General features: G+C 46.4%; 1 protein-coding gene across 1 annotated transcript in view; it reads right to left on the bottom strand.

Moving 5' to 3' along the window:
* PLXNA3 (plexin A3) overlaps positions 1-17,587 on the bottom strand; it is a 460,104-nt gene that overhangs the window by 14,786 nt on the left and 427,731 nt on the right. Inside the window, exon 25 of the mRNA XM_069209502.1 lies at positions 3,493-3,655. Within this exon, the coding sequence (XP_069065603.1) occupies positions 3,493-3,655 (163 nt within the window). The remainder of the gene's footprint in view (positions 1-3,492; positions 3,656-17,587) is intronic.

Here is a 17,587-nt window from a genome sequence, read left to right as displayed (position 1 = left end):
ACCCACCCACGAATATCTTAACAGGGATTCTAGGACAGTATTGACATCATAGCTCCCAGATGGCCATAATCCAAATAGCTCATAGGCTTCTGCTCATTTAAAAATGACACCACATTTCCCGGAGAGCTTGGGGCTGTGTTACCAAAATACTAACAGGCGGGTAAATAAGTGCCCTTTGTACTTCTGCTTCATGGAAACAATGTCTCACACCACTGAACAGTTCAATGATTCAATACCCCTCAGTATGGTGGCATATGAACGGAATATGCCAGATCTAAGAATATAAAGTCTATGTTTCCCAGCTGGCCGAGAGCATCTCAACCAATACAATTCTGCTTTGCAGACGTACATCTTGGGGCAATGAGGTTTTGACATATGCGTGGCTGCTTCTACAGATCTGCACTCTTCCCACACTACAAGGTACGGATGGGATACACGCCAGGAAAAGACAAAGGTGATTTTTTTTTTTATAGGTAGGAGACTACTATAGAAGCACAAACAGCCAGTGTCCTAAGGAACGAACTGATGGAGACTGAACGGCATGGAACCTTACCTAATGCATGTTATGAACCCTAGGCATCGGTTTCTCCTTACTCATTTAAGACTGGATACTTTTCATTGCCTGGTTAGTTTCCATACGACGAACGATTGGAGTGCTACCGTAGAGAACTGTCCTTGTGATTCAATCTCAACACAAAGTACAATACACAGTTTTATTTTGTAAATTGTACGTTAGACAGAGGAAACAATTTGTAATACCGTTTTTAATATCCTTGCACATACAACAATGCCGTCCAGATACTTGCATCTTCAAACTCTTCCAACAACTGAAATTTGTTATGGTCTTGCAAACTATCTATGCTGGGTACCAAAAGCCAGAAAGTGTCTTTAGATAGTTGTGTATGCAGTGTACTAATAAATTCTGTAATGGCCTACAGGCAAGTTTTAGCTGCTCTGCATAATTTTAATGGATTAGGTTTCTTTTTCCTTTTTATTCCCATTATGATTTTATTCAACAAATGAACTTTATAACTGTTTACACTGAGCGATGAACAAGGCTCTATTGAAACGTTCTTTGTACACAGGCTGCTCATTGGTATCAACAAATTGCTACAAATTGATGTGTGGTATTGATGGTTTTACTTATTCTATGCTAACTTTGACATTGTTTTAATGTACTCTTATGATTGCTGAATATAACTCCTATAAAGTGACTACTACTGGTACTAAGATCAGATGCTGACAAATTTTATGTAACGCAATTTGCGAGGCAAAGGATATAAAAAATGACACCCTGGGGCTAACTGGACCAAGACTGGCGATTGTGTTGAATGCGACAGCATTTACTTCCCGATTCCCTACTGCCTAAAGTTTAAAAACACAGGTCTTAAGTGCCTCCCTAAAGGTTAAAAGTTGCGGTGGTGCCCGTAGTTGAAGCAGCCATGTATTCCAGGCCTTCGCTGCTACTAGAGAAAAAGCCTGGCCACCTAGTCTGGCTTAGTTAACTCTAAGGACACTTACTAACAAAGCTTCAGAATATCTCAACTGCAGGCTGCATTTTAAAGCTGATCTTGTGAGTCATGAGACATCAATGCAGTTTCTTAAGTGCTGCAGAGGGGGGTGCCTCACGAGGGATTTAGAGAACCACTGGCTGCCATATTTATGAATTCTTTGTTAAATTGCAAATTATGGCAGTCCAGTCTACTTCTAAAAGTGCCTTGAGCTATTAAAGGGTGAGTGTCAGGAGGCGTAAAAGGCACAATTTAGTGTAAAAGCTTCATTAGTAAAAAAACAAAAGGGAGAAAGATGGTTCACATGGCTGTTGAGAGTTATTTTATCAACAAGAAAAACATGTAGGTGATGAACTGTGGTAGCTGCAGCCGGCTGTGGGCCAAGTTCCTCTCTGGCCAAACCCTTGAAATAGGGTAAGCAACTGTGGGCTTACTGGACATAAGAATTTCCATCTTATCTGGGTTACATTTTTGAGTTATTTGCAAGCTAGTTCACCACTGATGGATGCAAGTTTGCCAATTTTTCAAAGAGGGATTTAAGTTCTGCACGCCCATCTTTTAACAGGATCTGGAATGCAACTAAATCACGGTCGGCCTAGACCACTGGGAGGATCCACCCACAACGGACACAATCAAGGCATTTCTCTGTAACCTAATTCTGCTGTATATTCCTTGCCTCAGAGCGCAAGTAGTGTCCAACAATGACACTACTTGTCCAGCGAAGAGATCAGTAATGACAAACCCGGTGAACTCTGCCAGGCCATAAGCATGTTCCAAAACTACTGGTGTGTGTGATTGCCTTGCACATGATGGATGACATACCTCAGCATTGTTGCTCTTGCAGGGTACTTAACTTCCTATGTTTTTAGAAGATACAACACCTACCAGAATTTTGCTAGGTCTGGCTTTGATCATTTAATATTCTATGTTGAATATTTCCCACAGGATACTTTCCCAATGGCAAGATGATCCATGCAGTTGTCTGGTAGACAGGTCAAGTTCTGCCTTTAACCTCATTACACAACAGGACACCATACGATTAGTTGGGTATCGGGGTACAGCCGGGTATAGGTTTCCCACTTGGTCCTTGTGAATGCCCAGTGAATGTTGGGCACCTTTGTTAAGGGCAGAAACATGTTGATTGTTCCACTATTATGAAGGAAGTTTACTAATTAACCAAAATATCTCATTTACAATTGAGGTTATTCTTGTGGAAGCGTTAGAGACAAATAAGTTAAACTTTTTCCATTTAACACCAAATGAGTTGGACGCCAAATTAGTTTCTGTTGTAGCAAAGACTCTGAGGGTTGCTCGAACTGAGGAAAACAACATCTACACGTATTGAAGTAGAAGGTACGAAAAAATACTGGAAACTCTCAATGCAGAGGGAATCAAATGCATCTGTTGAAAGACAGGGAATCCTTGTCGATTATGGTAAAAATGATAGAGGGCTGTGCCGTGAGCAGTATGACGTCACAGGGGAAGGGGACATAAGGAGTGTCCTCCTTAACAGCAAGAAAAAATACTCCAAATTGTACTTTAAAAAGTTTTTGGGATCCAGTTTTAAAGATGGGAAAGAGTTAAATCACACATGGGACTCTAGGAAGATACTGCAAACTTTGCTGGTGTTTCGATCAACTGCTTGGGCCGCGGCTGGGAGCGGTTATGTGGTTGGGGCAGTGACCATAGGTGGGGGAAAGCACTATGCTGACAACGCCCATGTGCATCTCTGTGAACCAAGGACACTGCTTCCCGTGGCTTTAGCCTTTACCTGTGCTTACAGACATACCGGACTATCAGTGAGTTACACCTGGACTCTTGCATTTCTCTCCCTGCCCCCAGGCTAGGCGAGCTTACCTTTTGGATGTCAGCAAGTGAGTTGGAAATATGGCACAAAACGTCCTCTGCCACTGATTTGTGAGTTCCCCAAGATATGAGCAGGTTTCAGTCAAACTCTGGGCTCCCCCTGCTCCCCACTTACCCAAGTCCATGTCTTCTGCCTTGGGTCGCTGGGAGTATGGGATGCCCTTGTAGGCGGCGTCCAGCAGCTTGTCCTTGGCCTGGGTCACTGTGTCGCAGTTCAGCACCTTGACGGGGATCTCCGTGCTGGTGTCCAGGTTCTCTGGGCACACACAGTTCAGGGTCTGGACAAACAGAAGACGCATCATCATAATGAGAAGGTTGGATTCTTACTCGTCCCTGAATACCTCAATCAAGTCAGAAGCAGAAAGGAGTGACAAAATAAGACCCTCCCCCCCCTGTAGGAAGCTGGCCTGGTGTGTGGTGGGTACCAGTGCCACGTACACCTTATACCAGCTCCAGGTATCCCCTATTAGTGAGGTGTAGTCAGTGTCTATAAGCCAGGCTCTCTAGAGGTGGATGAACAGCCAAGGCTTATCTAGGAGACATGCAAAGCTCATGCAATACCACTATAGTCACACAGCACTTACACACATAAAAGAAAACACTCAGTTGTACAGAAATAAAGGTACTTTATTTTTGGAATAAATCACCACAAAATACTAGACAGGTAACCCACCCTTAGGAGGTAATACACTAAATATATACACTAGTAATCAGAAATAGGCATAGCAATGGTTAGAAAACAGTGCAAATAGCAATAACCAATAGTGACCCTAGGGGGAGCACAAACCATATACTAAAAAAATGGAATGCGAGCACGGTAGCCCCACCTATGTAAGTACAATGTGTAGAGGGGAGCTGGGACTACGAGAAAACCACAGAGGTAACAGTACCCCCCAACGATCAGGAAAGCAGGAGTAAAACACAGGGTTTCCCCCAAACCACCCAAAAGAAGGAAAGGAAGAAAAAGAAGACACCCAGACAAGACTGCAAGAAACCAGCGGTGGATTCTGGAGAAGAAGACCTGTGGAGAGAGGGGACCAAGTCCAAGAGTCACAGTGGAGTCCAGGAGGAGTAGGAGCTACTACCCACCCAGCTGTACATGGGGGAGTTGGTCGACGGTGATAAACAGGTCAGCACTGCAGCCCTGGAGCTGAAGAAGAGTTCCTGATGGCTGGGGGTGGAGTCCCACGCTGGAGTGAAGATTGCAGACGGGTGTCGGTGCAGGAATTCCACCAACAAGCCTTGGCAAAGGCAAACTCGTGGTTAGTGGAAAAGAGGTGCTGCCGGGGACCAGCAAGGCCCAGGAGGGGGAGTCACAGGGGACCCTCAGCATCACAGAGTCCGCAGAGGCAGCACCCACAGGACAGGGACACAGGATTGGCAGAAGCAGCCCATGCAGCGCTACAAAAGAGGATCCCACGCTGCAGGAGAACCACACAGGAGGCTGTGCTTTGCAAAATGGAGTGCTGGGGGCTGGAGGTACACCTTGCCTGAAGATCCCTTGGAGGAGATGCCAAAAAGCCTTGGCAGCTGCAAAAGACGCAGTGCATGGGGGTACTGTCCTGCGTGGGAAGGCAAAGGCGTACCTCCACCAAAGTTGGATAGCTGGCAGAGAGGCCCCTGAGGACTACTCTGCACCACCACCCCTGATGCAGGATCCACGCAGCTCAGCAGGAGATGGGAAGGGATCCACGCATCCGGTCATCAGTTCTTGTAGGTACCTGCGGTTGCAAGGGAGTGACTCCTTCACTCCAAGGGAGATTTCTCCTTCTTGTGCAGGCTGAAGACTTGCAGTCTTCTGGGGATGCACGGCCGGGGAAATGTGGCAAAGCTGGCAGGAGACGTGGAAACAAAGTTGCAGAAGAGTCTTTTTCGTTGTAGCAGCGTTGTCGTTTCCTGGAGGGTCCAGTTGCAGTTCCAGTGGCTAGAAGTCTAAGCAGAGGAGTCCTGCTGGAATCTTGCAAGCCAAATCTGAGGACCCCACCCCAGAGGAAGACCCTAACAAGCCCTGAAAGGGAGATTGGTCACCTAACCATGTAAGTACCTTTCAGGAGGGGGCTGAGACATCACCTGACTAGCCTGGCCACCCAGATGCTCCCAGAGTTCCATGCCAACCTTGGAAACAAGATGGCAGAACCCAGGGACCCTCTGGAGCAGCTCTGGGCACCACCCCTGGGGTGGTGATGGACTGGGGAGTGGTCACTTCCCTTTCCATCGTCCAGTTTCGCGCCAGAGCAGGGGCTGGGGGTCCTTGAACCGGTGTGGACTGGTTTATGCACCTTCAAAGCAAACCAGTGGCTTGGGGAGACTACCCCTCCCAAGCCAGTCACACCTTTTTCCAAAGGGAGAGGGTGTTACCTCCCTCTCCCAAAGGAAATCCTTTGTTCTGCCTTCCTGGGCTTGATCAGATCAAGCAGCAGGAGGGAAGAAACCTGTATGAGGGGTGGCAGCAGCTGTGCTGCCCGGACAACCCTGTAAGACTGATGGTGGCAATGCCAGGGGTCCTCTAAGGAGCCCCCAGAGTGCATGGAATCTTGCAACAGTATTGGGGTATGATTCCGACATGTTTGATACCAAACATGCCTAGGTTCGGAGTTACCATTATGTAGCTGGACATAGGTAGTGACCTATATCCAGTACACACGTAAAATTGCATGCCTGCACTCACGAAGTCCAGGAAAATGGATCTGGAGTTTGTGGGGGCACCTCTGCTAGTGCAGGGGTGTCTCACACACAGGTACCTGCACCCTGCCCTCTGGGCTGAGAAAGCCTGCCATGGGGTGACATAGTGAGCTGGTGTAGTGACCTGTAGTGATAAGGGGTACAAGACACTGCCCCAGCGACAAACTAATTGGCTACAAATGTCTTGGAAATCGCAGCTGCCCACATGCTGCAGATCCACTCTCCCCAGAATGGGATTACAGCTACCTGCCTCGTCCTTTGAACCCCAAGAGCTAGCCAATGTGACAATAAAAGCAACCGTAAGTGCACCAGGTGAGTGGTTTAAATGAATGGCAGGGAGAAGTTTCTTTAAGCATTGGCTTGCTATTGTAAATGTGATGCAAACACACAGAGGTGGTGAAACCACAACAGATCAGATTGTGGGACTCTGAATGAAAAAAGCACGATCAGGGAAGTTTCCACAGAGACACGATTGGGATAAAGCATTCTGGGAGTGTGGAAAACTTAGGTCTAGACGGGTATTCAGGATGTCTAAGACATAGCCACAGAAGGGTCCACCTGCGGCAGGAAAGGTTGAGATATGTAAACCTGCAGCCATACCAGAAGCCAAACCGGATGCGATGGGCTGAATATGAAAACATGAGGCCACTGAAGGGTCCACCTGGGATCAGTGAAACTGGAATTTATAAACCTGTGGTGATGGAAAGGTCCACCTGGGACCATGGAAGGGTCCACCTGGGATAGGTGAAACTGAAACTTATAAACCTGTAGCCCCGGGAAGGCCCCCCTGGGATGGATGAAATTTAATTTATATGCCTGTGACCAAGGAAGGGTCCACCTGGGGGGGATGAAATTTAATTTATATGCCTGTGACCAAGGAAGGGTCCACCTGGAATGGGTGAAATTTAATTTATATGCCTGTGACCAAGGAAGGGTCCACCTGGAATGGGTGAAATTTAATTTATATGCCTGTGACCAAGGAAGGGTCCACCTGGAATGGGTGAAATTTAATTTATATGCCTGTGACCAAGGAAGGGTCAACCTGGGGGGGATGAAAGTGGAATGTATAAACCTTGGGCTACGGAAGGGTCCATCTGGGGTGGATGAAAGTGGAATGTATAAACCTTGGGCTACGGAAGGGTCCAGCTGGGGTGGGGGAAATTGGCATTCATAAACTTGGGGCATGGAAGGTTCCTGGGAAGTTAGGTTTGCAAAGGTTAAATAGTTGAATAGAAGGATCTGTTTTTGGTCGTGAAGTTCACGACGTACAAGCCTGGAACAAGGAAGGTTCCACCTTGGATAAAGGTTTGGGGTGTGTATACCGGGGACTAGGGCTCCACATTGGAGAAGGAGGTGTGCACTATGAAATGTGGAAACGTCCACGGGCATCGGATGCAGAACACAAACCCAACCATACTCCTTAAATACAGCTACAGACAGAAAACGCAAACCATACGGTGGCGCTTGAACTGATGAAAAAGGGTCACGTGTGCAGCAGCAAGATAAAAAAGACAGTTGGCGTCAAAGAAAAATAAATCCATACTGCTGCCCATACTGCCCACGGCAGTGTTTTTTTTTTATTGATAAAACACTTATCAACCAAAAACAGATTACATCATGGCCCGAGGAACCAAAAAACAAGTCCCACACCCCGCCCCTTCCAGGGTGGCCCATCTGCCAGTGCCAGACTGCCCCACATTTCTGCCCAACACTTGTCCACGGTGTTCCCTTCTGTGCCACTTTGGTTATTGAGTGCAAGGGTCAGTATTTGTCTGGGCTCCCTGAAGCCCCCGTCTTTGAGGGGGCGGCTCTACCTCCCAGGGCGTCGGAGGAGACAACCGCATATAGGTGTATTCTTGGTCAGCCGTGGGACTATGGTGTTCAGGGCTCTACAGCGAAAAGGTTGTGCGCCTTGGTGCTGGAGAGGACAGGCTCTGCGTCTGTACCGATGTACGCTAGATCTCAAGGCGCTACATTACATCCACGTGACTAGCCAGTCAGTGGCCAATTGGGAAAGGCGCCGCCCTCTGTGGTAACCTCCTAGGCACCATTAAAATGCCTCCAGGGGGCCAGCGGCGCTGTACCGCCTCATCAATGCGCTACAAAGATCTGCTGCACCTCCTGAGGCCTAGGACGGCGCACAGCCCTGTGCACTCCTATCACTGTAGCCTCCAGCCACGTCACCACACCACCGGGTACGAAGGATGGAACTGCTGGGTGAGGTCTGTGCTAGTCCCATCACTAGTGGAGAAGTGTGGCTCAATGGTTAGAGCGGCAGACCCTGATGCAGAAATCTGGCTCGGGACCAGGGTTCAATTCCCGCCTCAGCGGGTCTTGGGCTCAATTTCATCGGACCTGATAATTCTTGCATCGGTGCCTAATCTAATTCATGGGTCCCACTCTGTAACTCTGGGCAATAGCTTGCTTATTAATCTCCACAACGGCCCCAACAGCGCTGGGATGCCTGGCTTCACCTTGGAGGTTGCCCAGGAGTGGGCACCTCACAGGGAAAAGCCAGGAGGGGTTCCACAGCGATATGCGTACAGCACCTTGAGACCCTAACGGGTGAGTAGTGCGCTATACAAGTACGAAATTTACAATTTACTGTAGCCACCTGCCACGTCACCGGGTAGGAAGGACGGCAGCCTGCTGGGTGAGATCTGTGCTCGTCCCATCACTGTAGCCACCTGCCACGTCACCACACCACCGGGTACGAAGGATGGAACTGCTGGGTGAGGTCTGTGCTCGTCCCATCACTGTGGCCACCTGCCACGTCACCACACCACCGGGTAGGAAGGACGGCAGCCTGCTGGGGGGGGGGGGGGGTCTGTGCTAGACCACAGAGGCAGTGCTTCCCAATCTGTGGTTTGGAGACCCCAGGGGTCTGCGACTGCTTAGAAAATTAATATTAGCAGATTCATATATTGTATATAAAGTGGCTTGGTGTACAATTGAACAGGCTAAAACGTACTGTAAATGTCAAGGAATTTGAATTTGGAGGCTAAACATTAAATTGGTGCCCTTAGATTGTGTTGTGGGAGCAGCGCATGTGCGTCAAACAGAATGCAGTACGGACGATATGTGGCTTTGATTGAATTTACAAAAGCTCTAACTTGCCTATTAAAACTACATTTTTTATTTATATTTGCAAATGAAATGTGTTATCTGTGCATGTGTTTGATGAATGCTTGTTTATGTATTTTTTGGGTCTCGTTCTACGGTTCGAATCATCGACAAGGTTTAGGCCGGGGTCTTCGGGGGTCCCCGGATTCCAGCAATGAATCAGTGGGGGTCCCCGGGTTCCAGTAATTATAAGGTGGGCGTCCACATTAGTCAAGGGGGTTCGGGTACCACTGCAGGGAGGGACGGGACGGGACGGGGGGAGTTGATAACCTAAAACGTGACACTGATAAAGCTAAATCCTCGAGTCCCCTCCGCGCCGTCACCCTGAGCAGCTTGTAGTGTGGTTAGTTTTATGTATTCATTGCGCTTTAGCTTCAGGCTTTAGGCCTTTGTGCACTTTGCCCGGAATATATTTTATTCATTTGCTGACAGCTTAGAGCCTCTGTGCACTTTGCTCTACATGCTTTTTTATTAGGCTTCGTACTGTTATTTTTCAAATAGCCAGTTCTACGGTGTTGTTTTTTATTTCATATCACACTGTTTTGCCTATTTCAGCACTGGAGTTCTCCATAACATATTTACTCTGTGCTTCAGTCAAGGATACAGTCTGGTACATTGCCGATAGACGTGGTAGGAGTTTAGACTTGGCATTCCTGCATAGGGACATTTTGTGATCACGATGACATGTTAGTTATAAAATCACTTCCTTGTCCCAATACATGCAAGAGGGAGATTCCGACCAGGGAACCACAACTAGACGCTGACTGCCTCGTTGCAGATGCTGAACCAAGATCACAGGTCTTTGCTCAGGTATGAGGGCTGATGTCTCCACAGTGATTCTAATAGGCAAGCTAGAAGCTTAACATGCTGTGCTCTAAATAGAACAAGCAGAGGGAGAGTAGAAACTGTTAGACAATATGATAGCTTTGTTCTTATGTTTTACTCTCCTGGTGACTATTTCAATCCTACTGTGTTGTATCGTTCTGGTTATTGCGGATCACGCCTTAATATCTAAAATACAGTCGTTTTATTAAAAACATTATTTAAAACTTATACTGTCTGTCATTTGTATATGAGATCATATTGGAAATAAGAGAGTTGGTTTGGATCTGAGTAACCACGACTTCCCTGAGAAGTTCCAAAGATGTCATGCGCTCGGCTGCCAAATCATTTCTTCCACATGGGAGAAATGAGGCACTGCTAGTTAGCCGGAGCAAAAACCGGATTTAGGGTGACAGAGTTCTTTACACGTGGGTCAGACTCAGTCCCCCACACCGTTATAGATCCTGCTACCTAGAAATCCAGTAGTCTCATTTAGAATAATGAGAGCCCACGCTACATGGCGCGGCCAACGTTTGGTCTGGCACTAATGATTGGGTCCGACTGACTCTCTTGGTCTCATATATATTTTGACTCCTCGGTTCCGTATACGGAGACGTCCGTGGGGCTGAGGGTTTCCGCCGCCACGGCATAGGTGTCTCCTATTGCTTAGTGGTTGGTTGTTCAAGCTTGAACTTTGAAAGGAAAACCCCAATATTGGTGTGCCTTCTCTGACCTGGAGCTATTTTTTATAAAATGGCGAATCCTAATGTAGTGAATATAGCAATTAATATGCGTCACCCGCTCAAGGGACATCTATTGACACATGGACTGACAGTCCAGGGGGGTCCAGTCACTTTTGTGGTGGACGCCCATGCAGCCTATAGAACGGAACTTTTTTATTCTTGGGTCGGATTTCCAGCAGTGGATGGGGGAACAAATACTTTTCACGAATACACTGTTGCGAATGTCCCTGGTCAATACAGGGCTTACGCTTATTTAGAAATACCTCTGTCTTATCAAGAATACCATAATTGGCTTGATGGCGCCCTCCCACACACAGTAGCACAAGTTAGGTTAGGTCCGCTGAGTAATGATGGTCCTACCTGGCCTTTACTGGCTACATATACACCTCATCCTGCGGTTCCTCAATTGGCAGTGGTTGAAGTTCGTCATTTATATACAGAATTAACGGCTACATATAGACGATTAGTTCAGTTTGTAATGCAGACACTAAATACGAATGCAGCGCGTGCTGCTCAAGCGCACCCACAGGCTGTGGTTCCGGGTATTAATCCGGCCACTGTACACTCAGTTATGGGTAAGGTACCGGCTAAGCGAGAGGAGACTCCATTTTGGCTGGCGCAAAAAGTTAATACGCTGGAAGCAGTATTTCCCCATACGGGACCTCAGGATAAACATAGAATTTTGACGATGTGTTTGCCGTATGGGATGGTTCCTCCGGTGGACCTTTGTAATACCTGGGGCACGGTGTTTGCCGCGCTCTACACTACGGCACACGGTACACCGACATTAGCTAATTTACCGGACGTGCTTAAACAGATTCAGGATGAATATGGGGCTGCTCCTGCCTTAGATTTGGGCATGCAGTTGCTGGGCAATTTTGCCACGGTTTCTTCTATTATTTTGAGTAATCTCAAAGGAGAGGCAGTAGCACTGGCAGTGCAAATGCGTCTTCGGGATGTTCCGCTGCTTAATCAGGAGCGGGAGCTTCCGAGAATAATAGCGGAAACATATTCTAGTATTGGTCGTGATAGCCTAGGGGCTAGACCACAAAAACCCCAGTTACAGGGTAAAAATAATAAAGATACTGCTAAACAGCAACAACCTGAGGGTTCGAAAAAGCGCTGGGAAAAGAAACAGCAAACACCTAAGAAAGATGGTGGACAGTCTCCGCAACCGGAGACCCCACAGAATAAGTATAATCTCAGGAATAGGGATACTTTGAAGACGCCTGATAGATATCAATATACTGATACACGCCAATCTCGTTCCTTTCAGGAAGTGAGAGAGGTGGGCGGTCAAAGCGGAGAACGGAGTACGTGAAACCGAGACAGGATTCACAACGCTTGGCGGAGGTTTCTATTAAACAAGAAGAGAAACCGCTGCAACAGAAACAGCAATTTAAAAAGAAGAAAGTGGCAGCAGTCTCGGTTAGACATGCCGCTCAAGAAGAGAGTTCTCTTGACGAACAAGACATGGGCGTTAGCACTGTTAGACAGCGCGGCAGAGGTCACAATAGTTCGCCGGAGTCTTCTAGAGCATCTGAAGGTGAAAGCAACTGATGACTTCATACAAGTCGAGACGGCGGACATGCGAGTCTCTGATCCTGATAGAGTATATGCAGTGACTCTACGATTGGAAGGGGACATTGACCGTATTATAAACGCCATTTTTTGGGACCATGTGGTACAATCATATGATGTTCTGCCGGCCGAACAGGATTGGCCAACTGACTTTGTGCGCGACTGTTCAGTTGGGGAGGTGGTTATTACACCTTCCTTCTCACCACTTGTTCCGAGAGAACTAGTGGAGTCCTATAGTGAATCATGGGCTCTAGCACAGGCTCCCGCCTTCTATAGAAATAACGTGGGGTGGGACAGACAATCACCCTATCATGTAATTCCGATAAAGGGCGAACCTCAGCCACAACCGCAGTATCCTATCAAATTTGAAGCAAGGGCATCGGTTAGAAAAATTCTTACACAATTGGAATATCAGGGTGTGATTGAGCCCTGTGTCTCGCCGATGAATAATCCCTTATTTCCGGTTGCTAAACCGGACCATTCATATAGGATAGTGGTGGATTATAGACATTTGAATAGTCATACACCCACATATGCAATACAGAACTCACACAGCGCAGCGCTTATGAATAATATAGTGCGTAAAAAATACAAGACAACATTAGATATCTCGAATGGATTTTTCTGCCAGAATATAGCGCCCGAGAGTCAGGACTATACCTGTTTCAGTGCGTTTGGCTCTCAGAATTTTTTTTTGCCGTTTGCCTCAGGGATATAAGAATAGCCCAGGACTGTTTTCAGCTCGTGTAACTGAAATGCTGCATAAGTTCGACCCTGAAGCGTTATCATATGTTGATGACATATATTTGACAGACGATGAGATTCTGCAACATCTAAGGCGTGTATCGCGCATTGTTGTGGGGTTTGCTGATATTGGCTATACGTTTAATTTTAAGAAATCAAAGATTGCCTTCCTCAGCGTCATTTTCCTGGGATATGAGTTGTCGAGTGAGGGCAAGAGCTTAGCGCCACATTTTTTTGAGAAATGTGCTTTATTGCAGCCTCCTAATACGGTTCGGAACCTCCAGTCATTGTTGGGGTTTCTGAATTTTGGCAGAACTTACATTCCTGGTTATGCGACGCGTATAAAACCCTTATACGAGTTGATTTGCCCGAATTTTTCAAGTAGATTTTGGACGATTGAACATACACACATACTACGAGAATTACAAAGTGATCTCTTAGCAGTTAAACACTTACACACACGGGACAATAAGACACATTTGGTCATCAGGGTGATACCTGGAGCTGTTGGGTTTACTTATGTCACCTTTAATGAGGGGGAGACAGTCCCGATTGCATACAAGTCTCACTTGTATTCTGCTGCAGAACAACGTTTTGCACAGACTGAGAAAATTCTCACGGCAGTTCAGATGGCTGTTATTAAAGAAAGACCTCTGGCCCAGGGTCAACGCATTGTTGTCGTTTCCACGATTCCGGCCTTAGAGGCTGTTACCAAAGCGAGTGTTCCAAATTCGAAAGCTTTACACCCGCGATGGATACAATGGGCTACGTCTTTGACAGCCACTGATGTAGATTATATATTTGACCCTAAACTGCAGACTCAAGAATTTCTTCAATATGAGATGGAATACCCTGTTCCTGCTGGTACGTTGCCTATTGACCAATATCAGGTGGTCATGTATACCGATGGCTCTGCGCAACCAGCGGTTGGGACTAAACAACAGTATTCTGCTGCATGTGCGGTGGTGAGCGGCAATATGGAGGGGGACGTGTTCTGCCCCCGACATACTTATACTAAAACCTTGGGAGATTGCACGGCACAGCTGGCTGAGCTCAAAGCTCTATTGTTAGCATTGGAGCACGCGGATCCCGCGAATTTAACCTTGCTGGTCTGGGACTCCTACTAATGTGTTCAGTCTTTCAATGAATATCTACACTATTGGAAGATGAATGGGTTCAGAGATTCTAAAGGCAACACCATTAAACATAAAATGTTGTGGGGTAAGGTTGCGGATCTGAAGGAAACGCTTCCTAAAGTCCATGTTGTGCATACACTTGGACACCAGCGCGTTGGAATACACATTGCTGGTAATACTTTGGCTGATGAAGCCGCAAAATCAGCAGTGGCTGTCGCCACTGTGGCCGCAGTGACTCGTTCGAGTTCCAAACCAGACACAGAAATTTCGGCTGCCATAAAGCCTACGGTTGATGGCACGCCCTTTCCTAAAGGATTTCCTTCAAAATATAGTTACTGCTTGAATGGTGCGCTGAATGCTACTGTTACAATTCCAGGCATTGGTGTACGGGAAATTCCCAATAAAATTGAGAGACCTCGATTAATTTCTGCAGCACATGAGGGGGTGGCTTCTGCACATGCTAGTGTGGCTGCCACGATTTCACTTTTACAGGCTCGTTACTGGTGGCCTGGTCTCTATAAAGAGACGAAGCAATATGTCCTTTGTTGTGACGTTTGTCAACAAATTAAAGCATCGTCGGCTAGGCGCCCGCAGCAGACGCCCCTTCTGATTTCAAATAAACCATTACAATGTGTGTACTTGGATCATTGTGGTCCGCTGACACCAGATAGTGCATACAAATATATATTGGTTGCTGTAGATTCGTGCTCCAGATTTGTGTGGGTATGGCCACAACGCTCGGCTGACGCTCGAACTGTTATTAAAGATTTGCGCATCTTTGTCGATACATTTGAAGTTGCGGCTTTTCATTCGGACCAGGGCCCTGCTTTTGCCTCTAAGGCATTCAGGGACACCATGGCTTCGTTGGGGGTCCAACTCCAATTCTCGTCTCCATTTCATCCTGAGGGAAATTCTGTCGTGGAGCGTTTAAATCGTGATTTAAAGCAGTCCTTAACGGCCAGAGTTATAGGTACGGGTCGTGGTTGGCTAGCCCACCTATATGGAGTACAGAGAGCACTTAATAACTTGCCTAGAAGGTTACTGGGGGGTCGTACTTCATATGAGTGCCTGTTTGGAACACAAATGTATGTTCCTGATCTAGATGGTCCTGGTGTGGAGGCGGCAGATACGCCCTTTGACATAAATGATCGTGTCACTGTTTTGCAGGATTTACAACAATTCCGTGAAGATAACTCTTCTGCCAGTGCTGCCTCCTCAGGAATTAAGGATGAGCCAGTAACACCTACTGGTTGGATACCCAGGATTGGGGATCTAGTGCGTGAAAAGGTCGCAGTTAAAAAAGAATTTGGTCCTTCTTATCGAGAACCTGTCCCTGTGTTGGGGGTGAGCGGCACGAGAACTGTGATTTTACCGCCGCTGCGAGGGGCCAAAGGAAATCGCTTTGTTTCCATTGATAATGTCAAGTTACAACATGTGGCCGATTCTGCACAGCAGACCAAGAGGGACACCCAGTAGTTCCGGAATCCCTCTCACTACTGGGGAAGAAGTCCTACTGCAGGTGATTTTCACCGACACTGTTTCCTCTCCGAGCTTGGGGAGGGTGGATGATGATCTTGTGATTGTTCCACCGACGGCGATTAATATGGAATCTTGTGATCAAATTGCTGTACGTTCTACTGACGTTTCTGAACACGTGGTTTATAGCGTGCCACGGTGAGAGCTTCCATCTGCTTCTTTGTTCACAGTTGCACCTTTTGCTAGAACTGCTTCTGGCTGCTTCAACGACGCTGATAATGATGTGTCCGGCTCCTCGTCCTCGATGTCTTCTGTCCACGGTCCACAACGGCTGCTGGGTTGGCTTAAACGCACATATTTTGTTTTTCCTTGGAACTATTTTTGGCTGTTTTTGGCCGTGATTACTTTTTTATTATGGTTGGGATTTGTGGTTACTTTTTTTCTGATAATACATGGTCATTTTCTTCCTGATCGATCGAACAATGAGCACGTGGAGACTGTGTTAAAACCGCATTTTTCGTCTCATATGGTTCGAAGAGACTTGTCCACTGTAAACATTTCTGCAATACCAGTTCTGGATGGAATTGTGTGGGATAAAGTAATGTTTGATATATATGGTCCCACTGAATTGATTCAAATACCGTATGTCCTCAAATTATCAATGAATGATATTGTTATACCTGGCATTGTTTCTGATGATTGGGATGTGAAGACAGTAGATTCTATGCTAACGGATTTGCAATATTATACTGTCTATGACGATGATGATGCTTACCAGTTTAGAGATAATCATGGTGACATGTTTTGTTACAACTATTATGGACACCACTTTATTCATAAAGCTAGTAGCCCTAGGCCCATGTTTAATTATGTGCAATGGGAACATTGCTCGACTCCTCCACGGGGGAGTTCGAAAACGTATTATGATAAATTTGCATATTTTTCTGGGCATGATCAACGTAATGCTAAGTCCTGCTATTTTAAAGTTGCACCGTATTCTAATAAGCAAATGTTATTGACCGATACTAAATTACTGTATTCCAATTTGTTTGTATCCAAACTTTCGGTCGAGGGATATGAATACTGGTTTAAAACTGTTGACTTTAAAAGTGTTTGGGGTTCGAAAAATTGGCAAATGCAAGGCAGGGACACGTTATTTAGAGCATGTATTATCCCTGTGCAGATGATTTTCCTCAATGACACAGTACAACAGACTAGCTGTTTGGGCTTAGCGACAATTAGGGAGTTGACTTTGTCTAGTATACCTGTCCCTTCTAAATTAAAAAATTGGCAGCACTATGTGAATGCTACTTTTAGTGACTTTACACATTGGGTCCAGAATGGTACGTTTAACACTTCGTCGTTACATCCAGGCGGGTGGTTATTATGGCCTGTAGACACTAATATGTGTCATGAACGTTTTGCCACCTCTTCAGGGGGGTTCAGGACTAGTAGGGCAGACCCTTGTTACGTATCACCAGAACATGCTGATATTATAACTACATACAGTGTGGGGAAGCTTTGTCAGCAATGGTTGAAGACATCCACGCTGGATGCAGTTAAGTCACATCTCGCGTTACTAATGATACTGATTTACAAGATTTTTTGTCAGGTCCCAGAGTACCACGGAAGAAAAGGTTCTTATACGAGGTTTATAATGAGATTTGGCAATTTACTTCTTGTTTGAAGCACATTCCGTTGGGTAGATATGAACTATTGGGAGACAGTTACATACACGAGGTGTGGGACCTTCCCTTTCAGTACAGATGTGTTAATGGTTTGAAGGAGGTTTTTCTTAGCGGCAGCGAATGCAAAGCTTCTGTCAGCCATTCAATGGTTTGTAAACAGCTGTCCTTGCACGGGGCGTGTAACGCTTCGATTGCGAACTTAGCTTGTTATCTGA

This window comes from Pleurodeles waltl, chromosome 10 (assembly GCF_031143425.1).
Source record: "Pleurodeles waltl isolate 20211129_DDA chromosome 10, aPleWal1.hap1.20221129, whole genome shotgun sequence".
NCBI classification, from domain to species: Eukaryota; Metazoa; Chordata; class Amphibia; order Caudata; family Salamandridae; genus Pleurodeles; species Pleurodeles waltl.
Note: the sequence above shows the minus strand (reverse complement) of the source record. Positions and strands in the feature narration are given on the sequence as shown.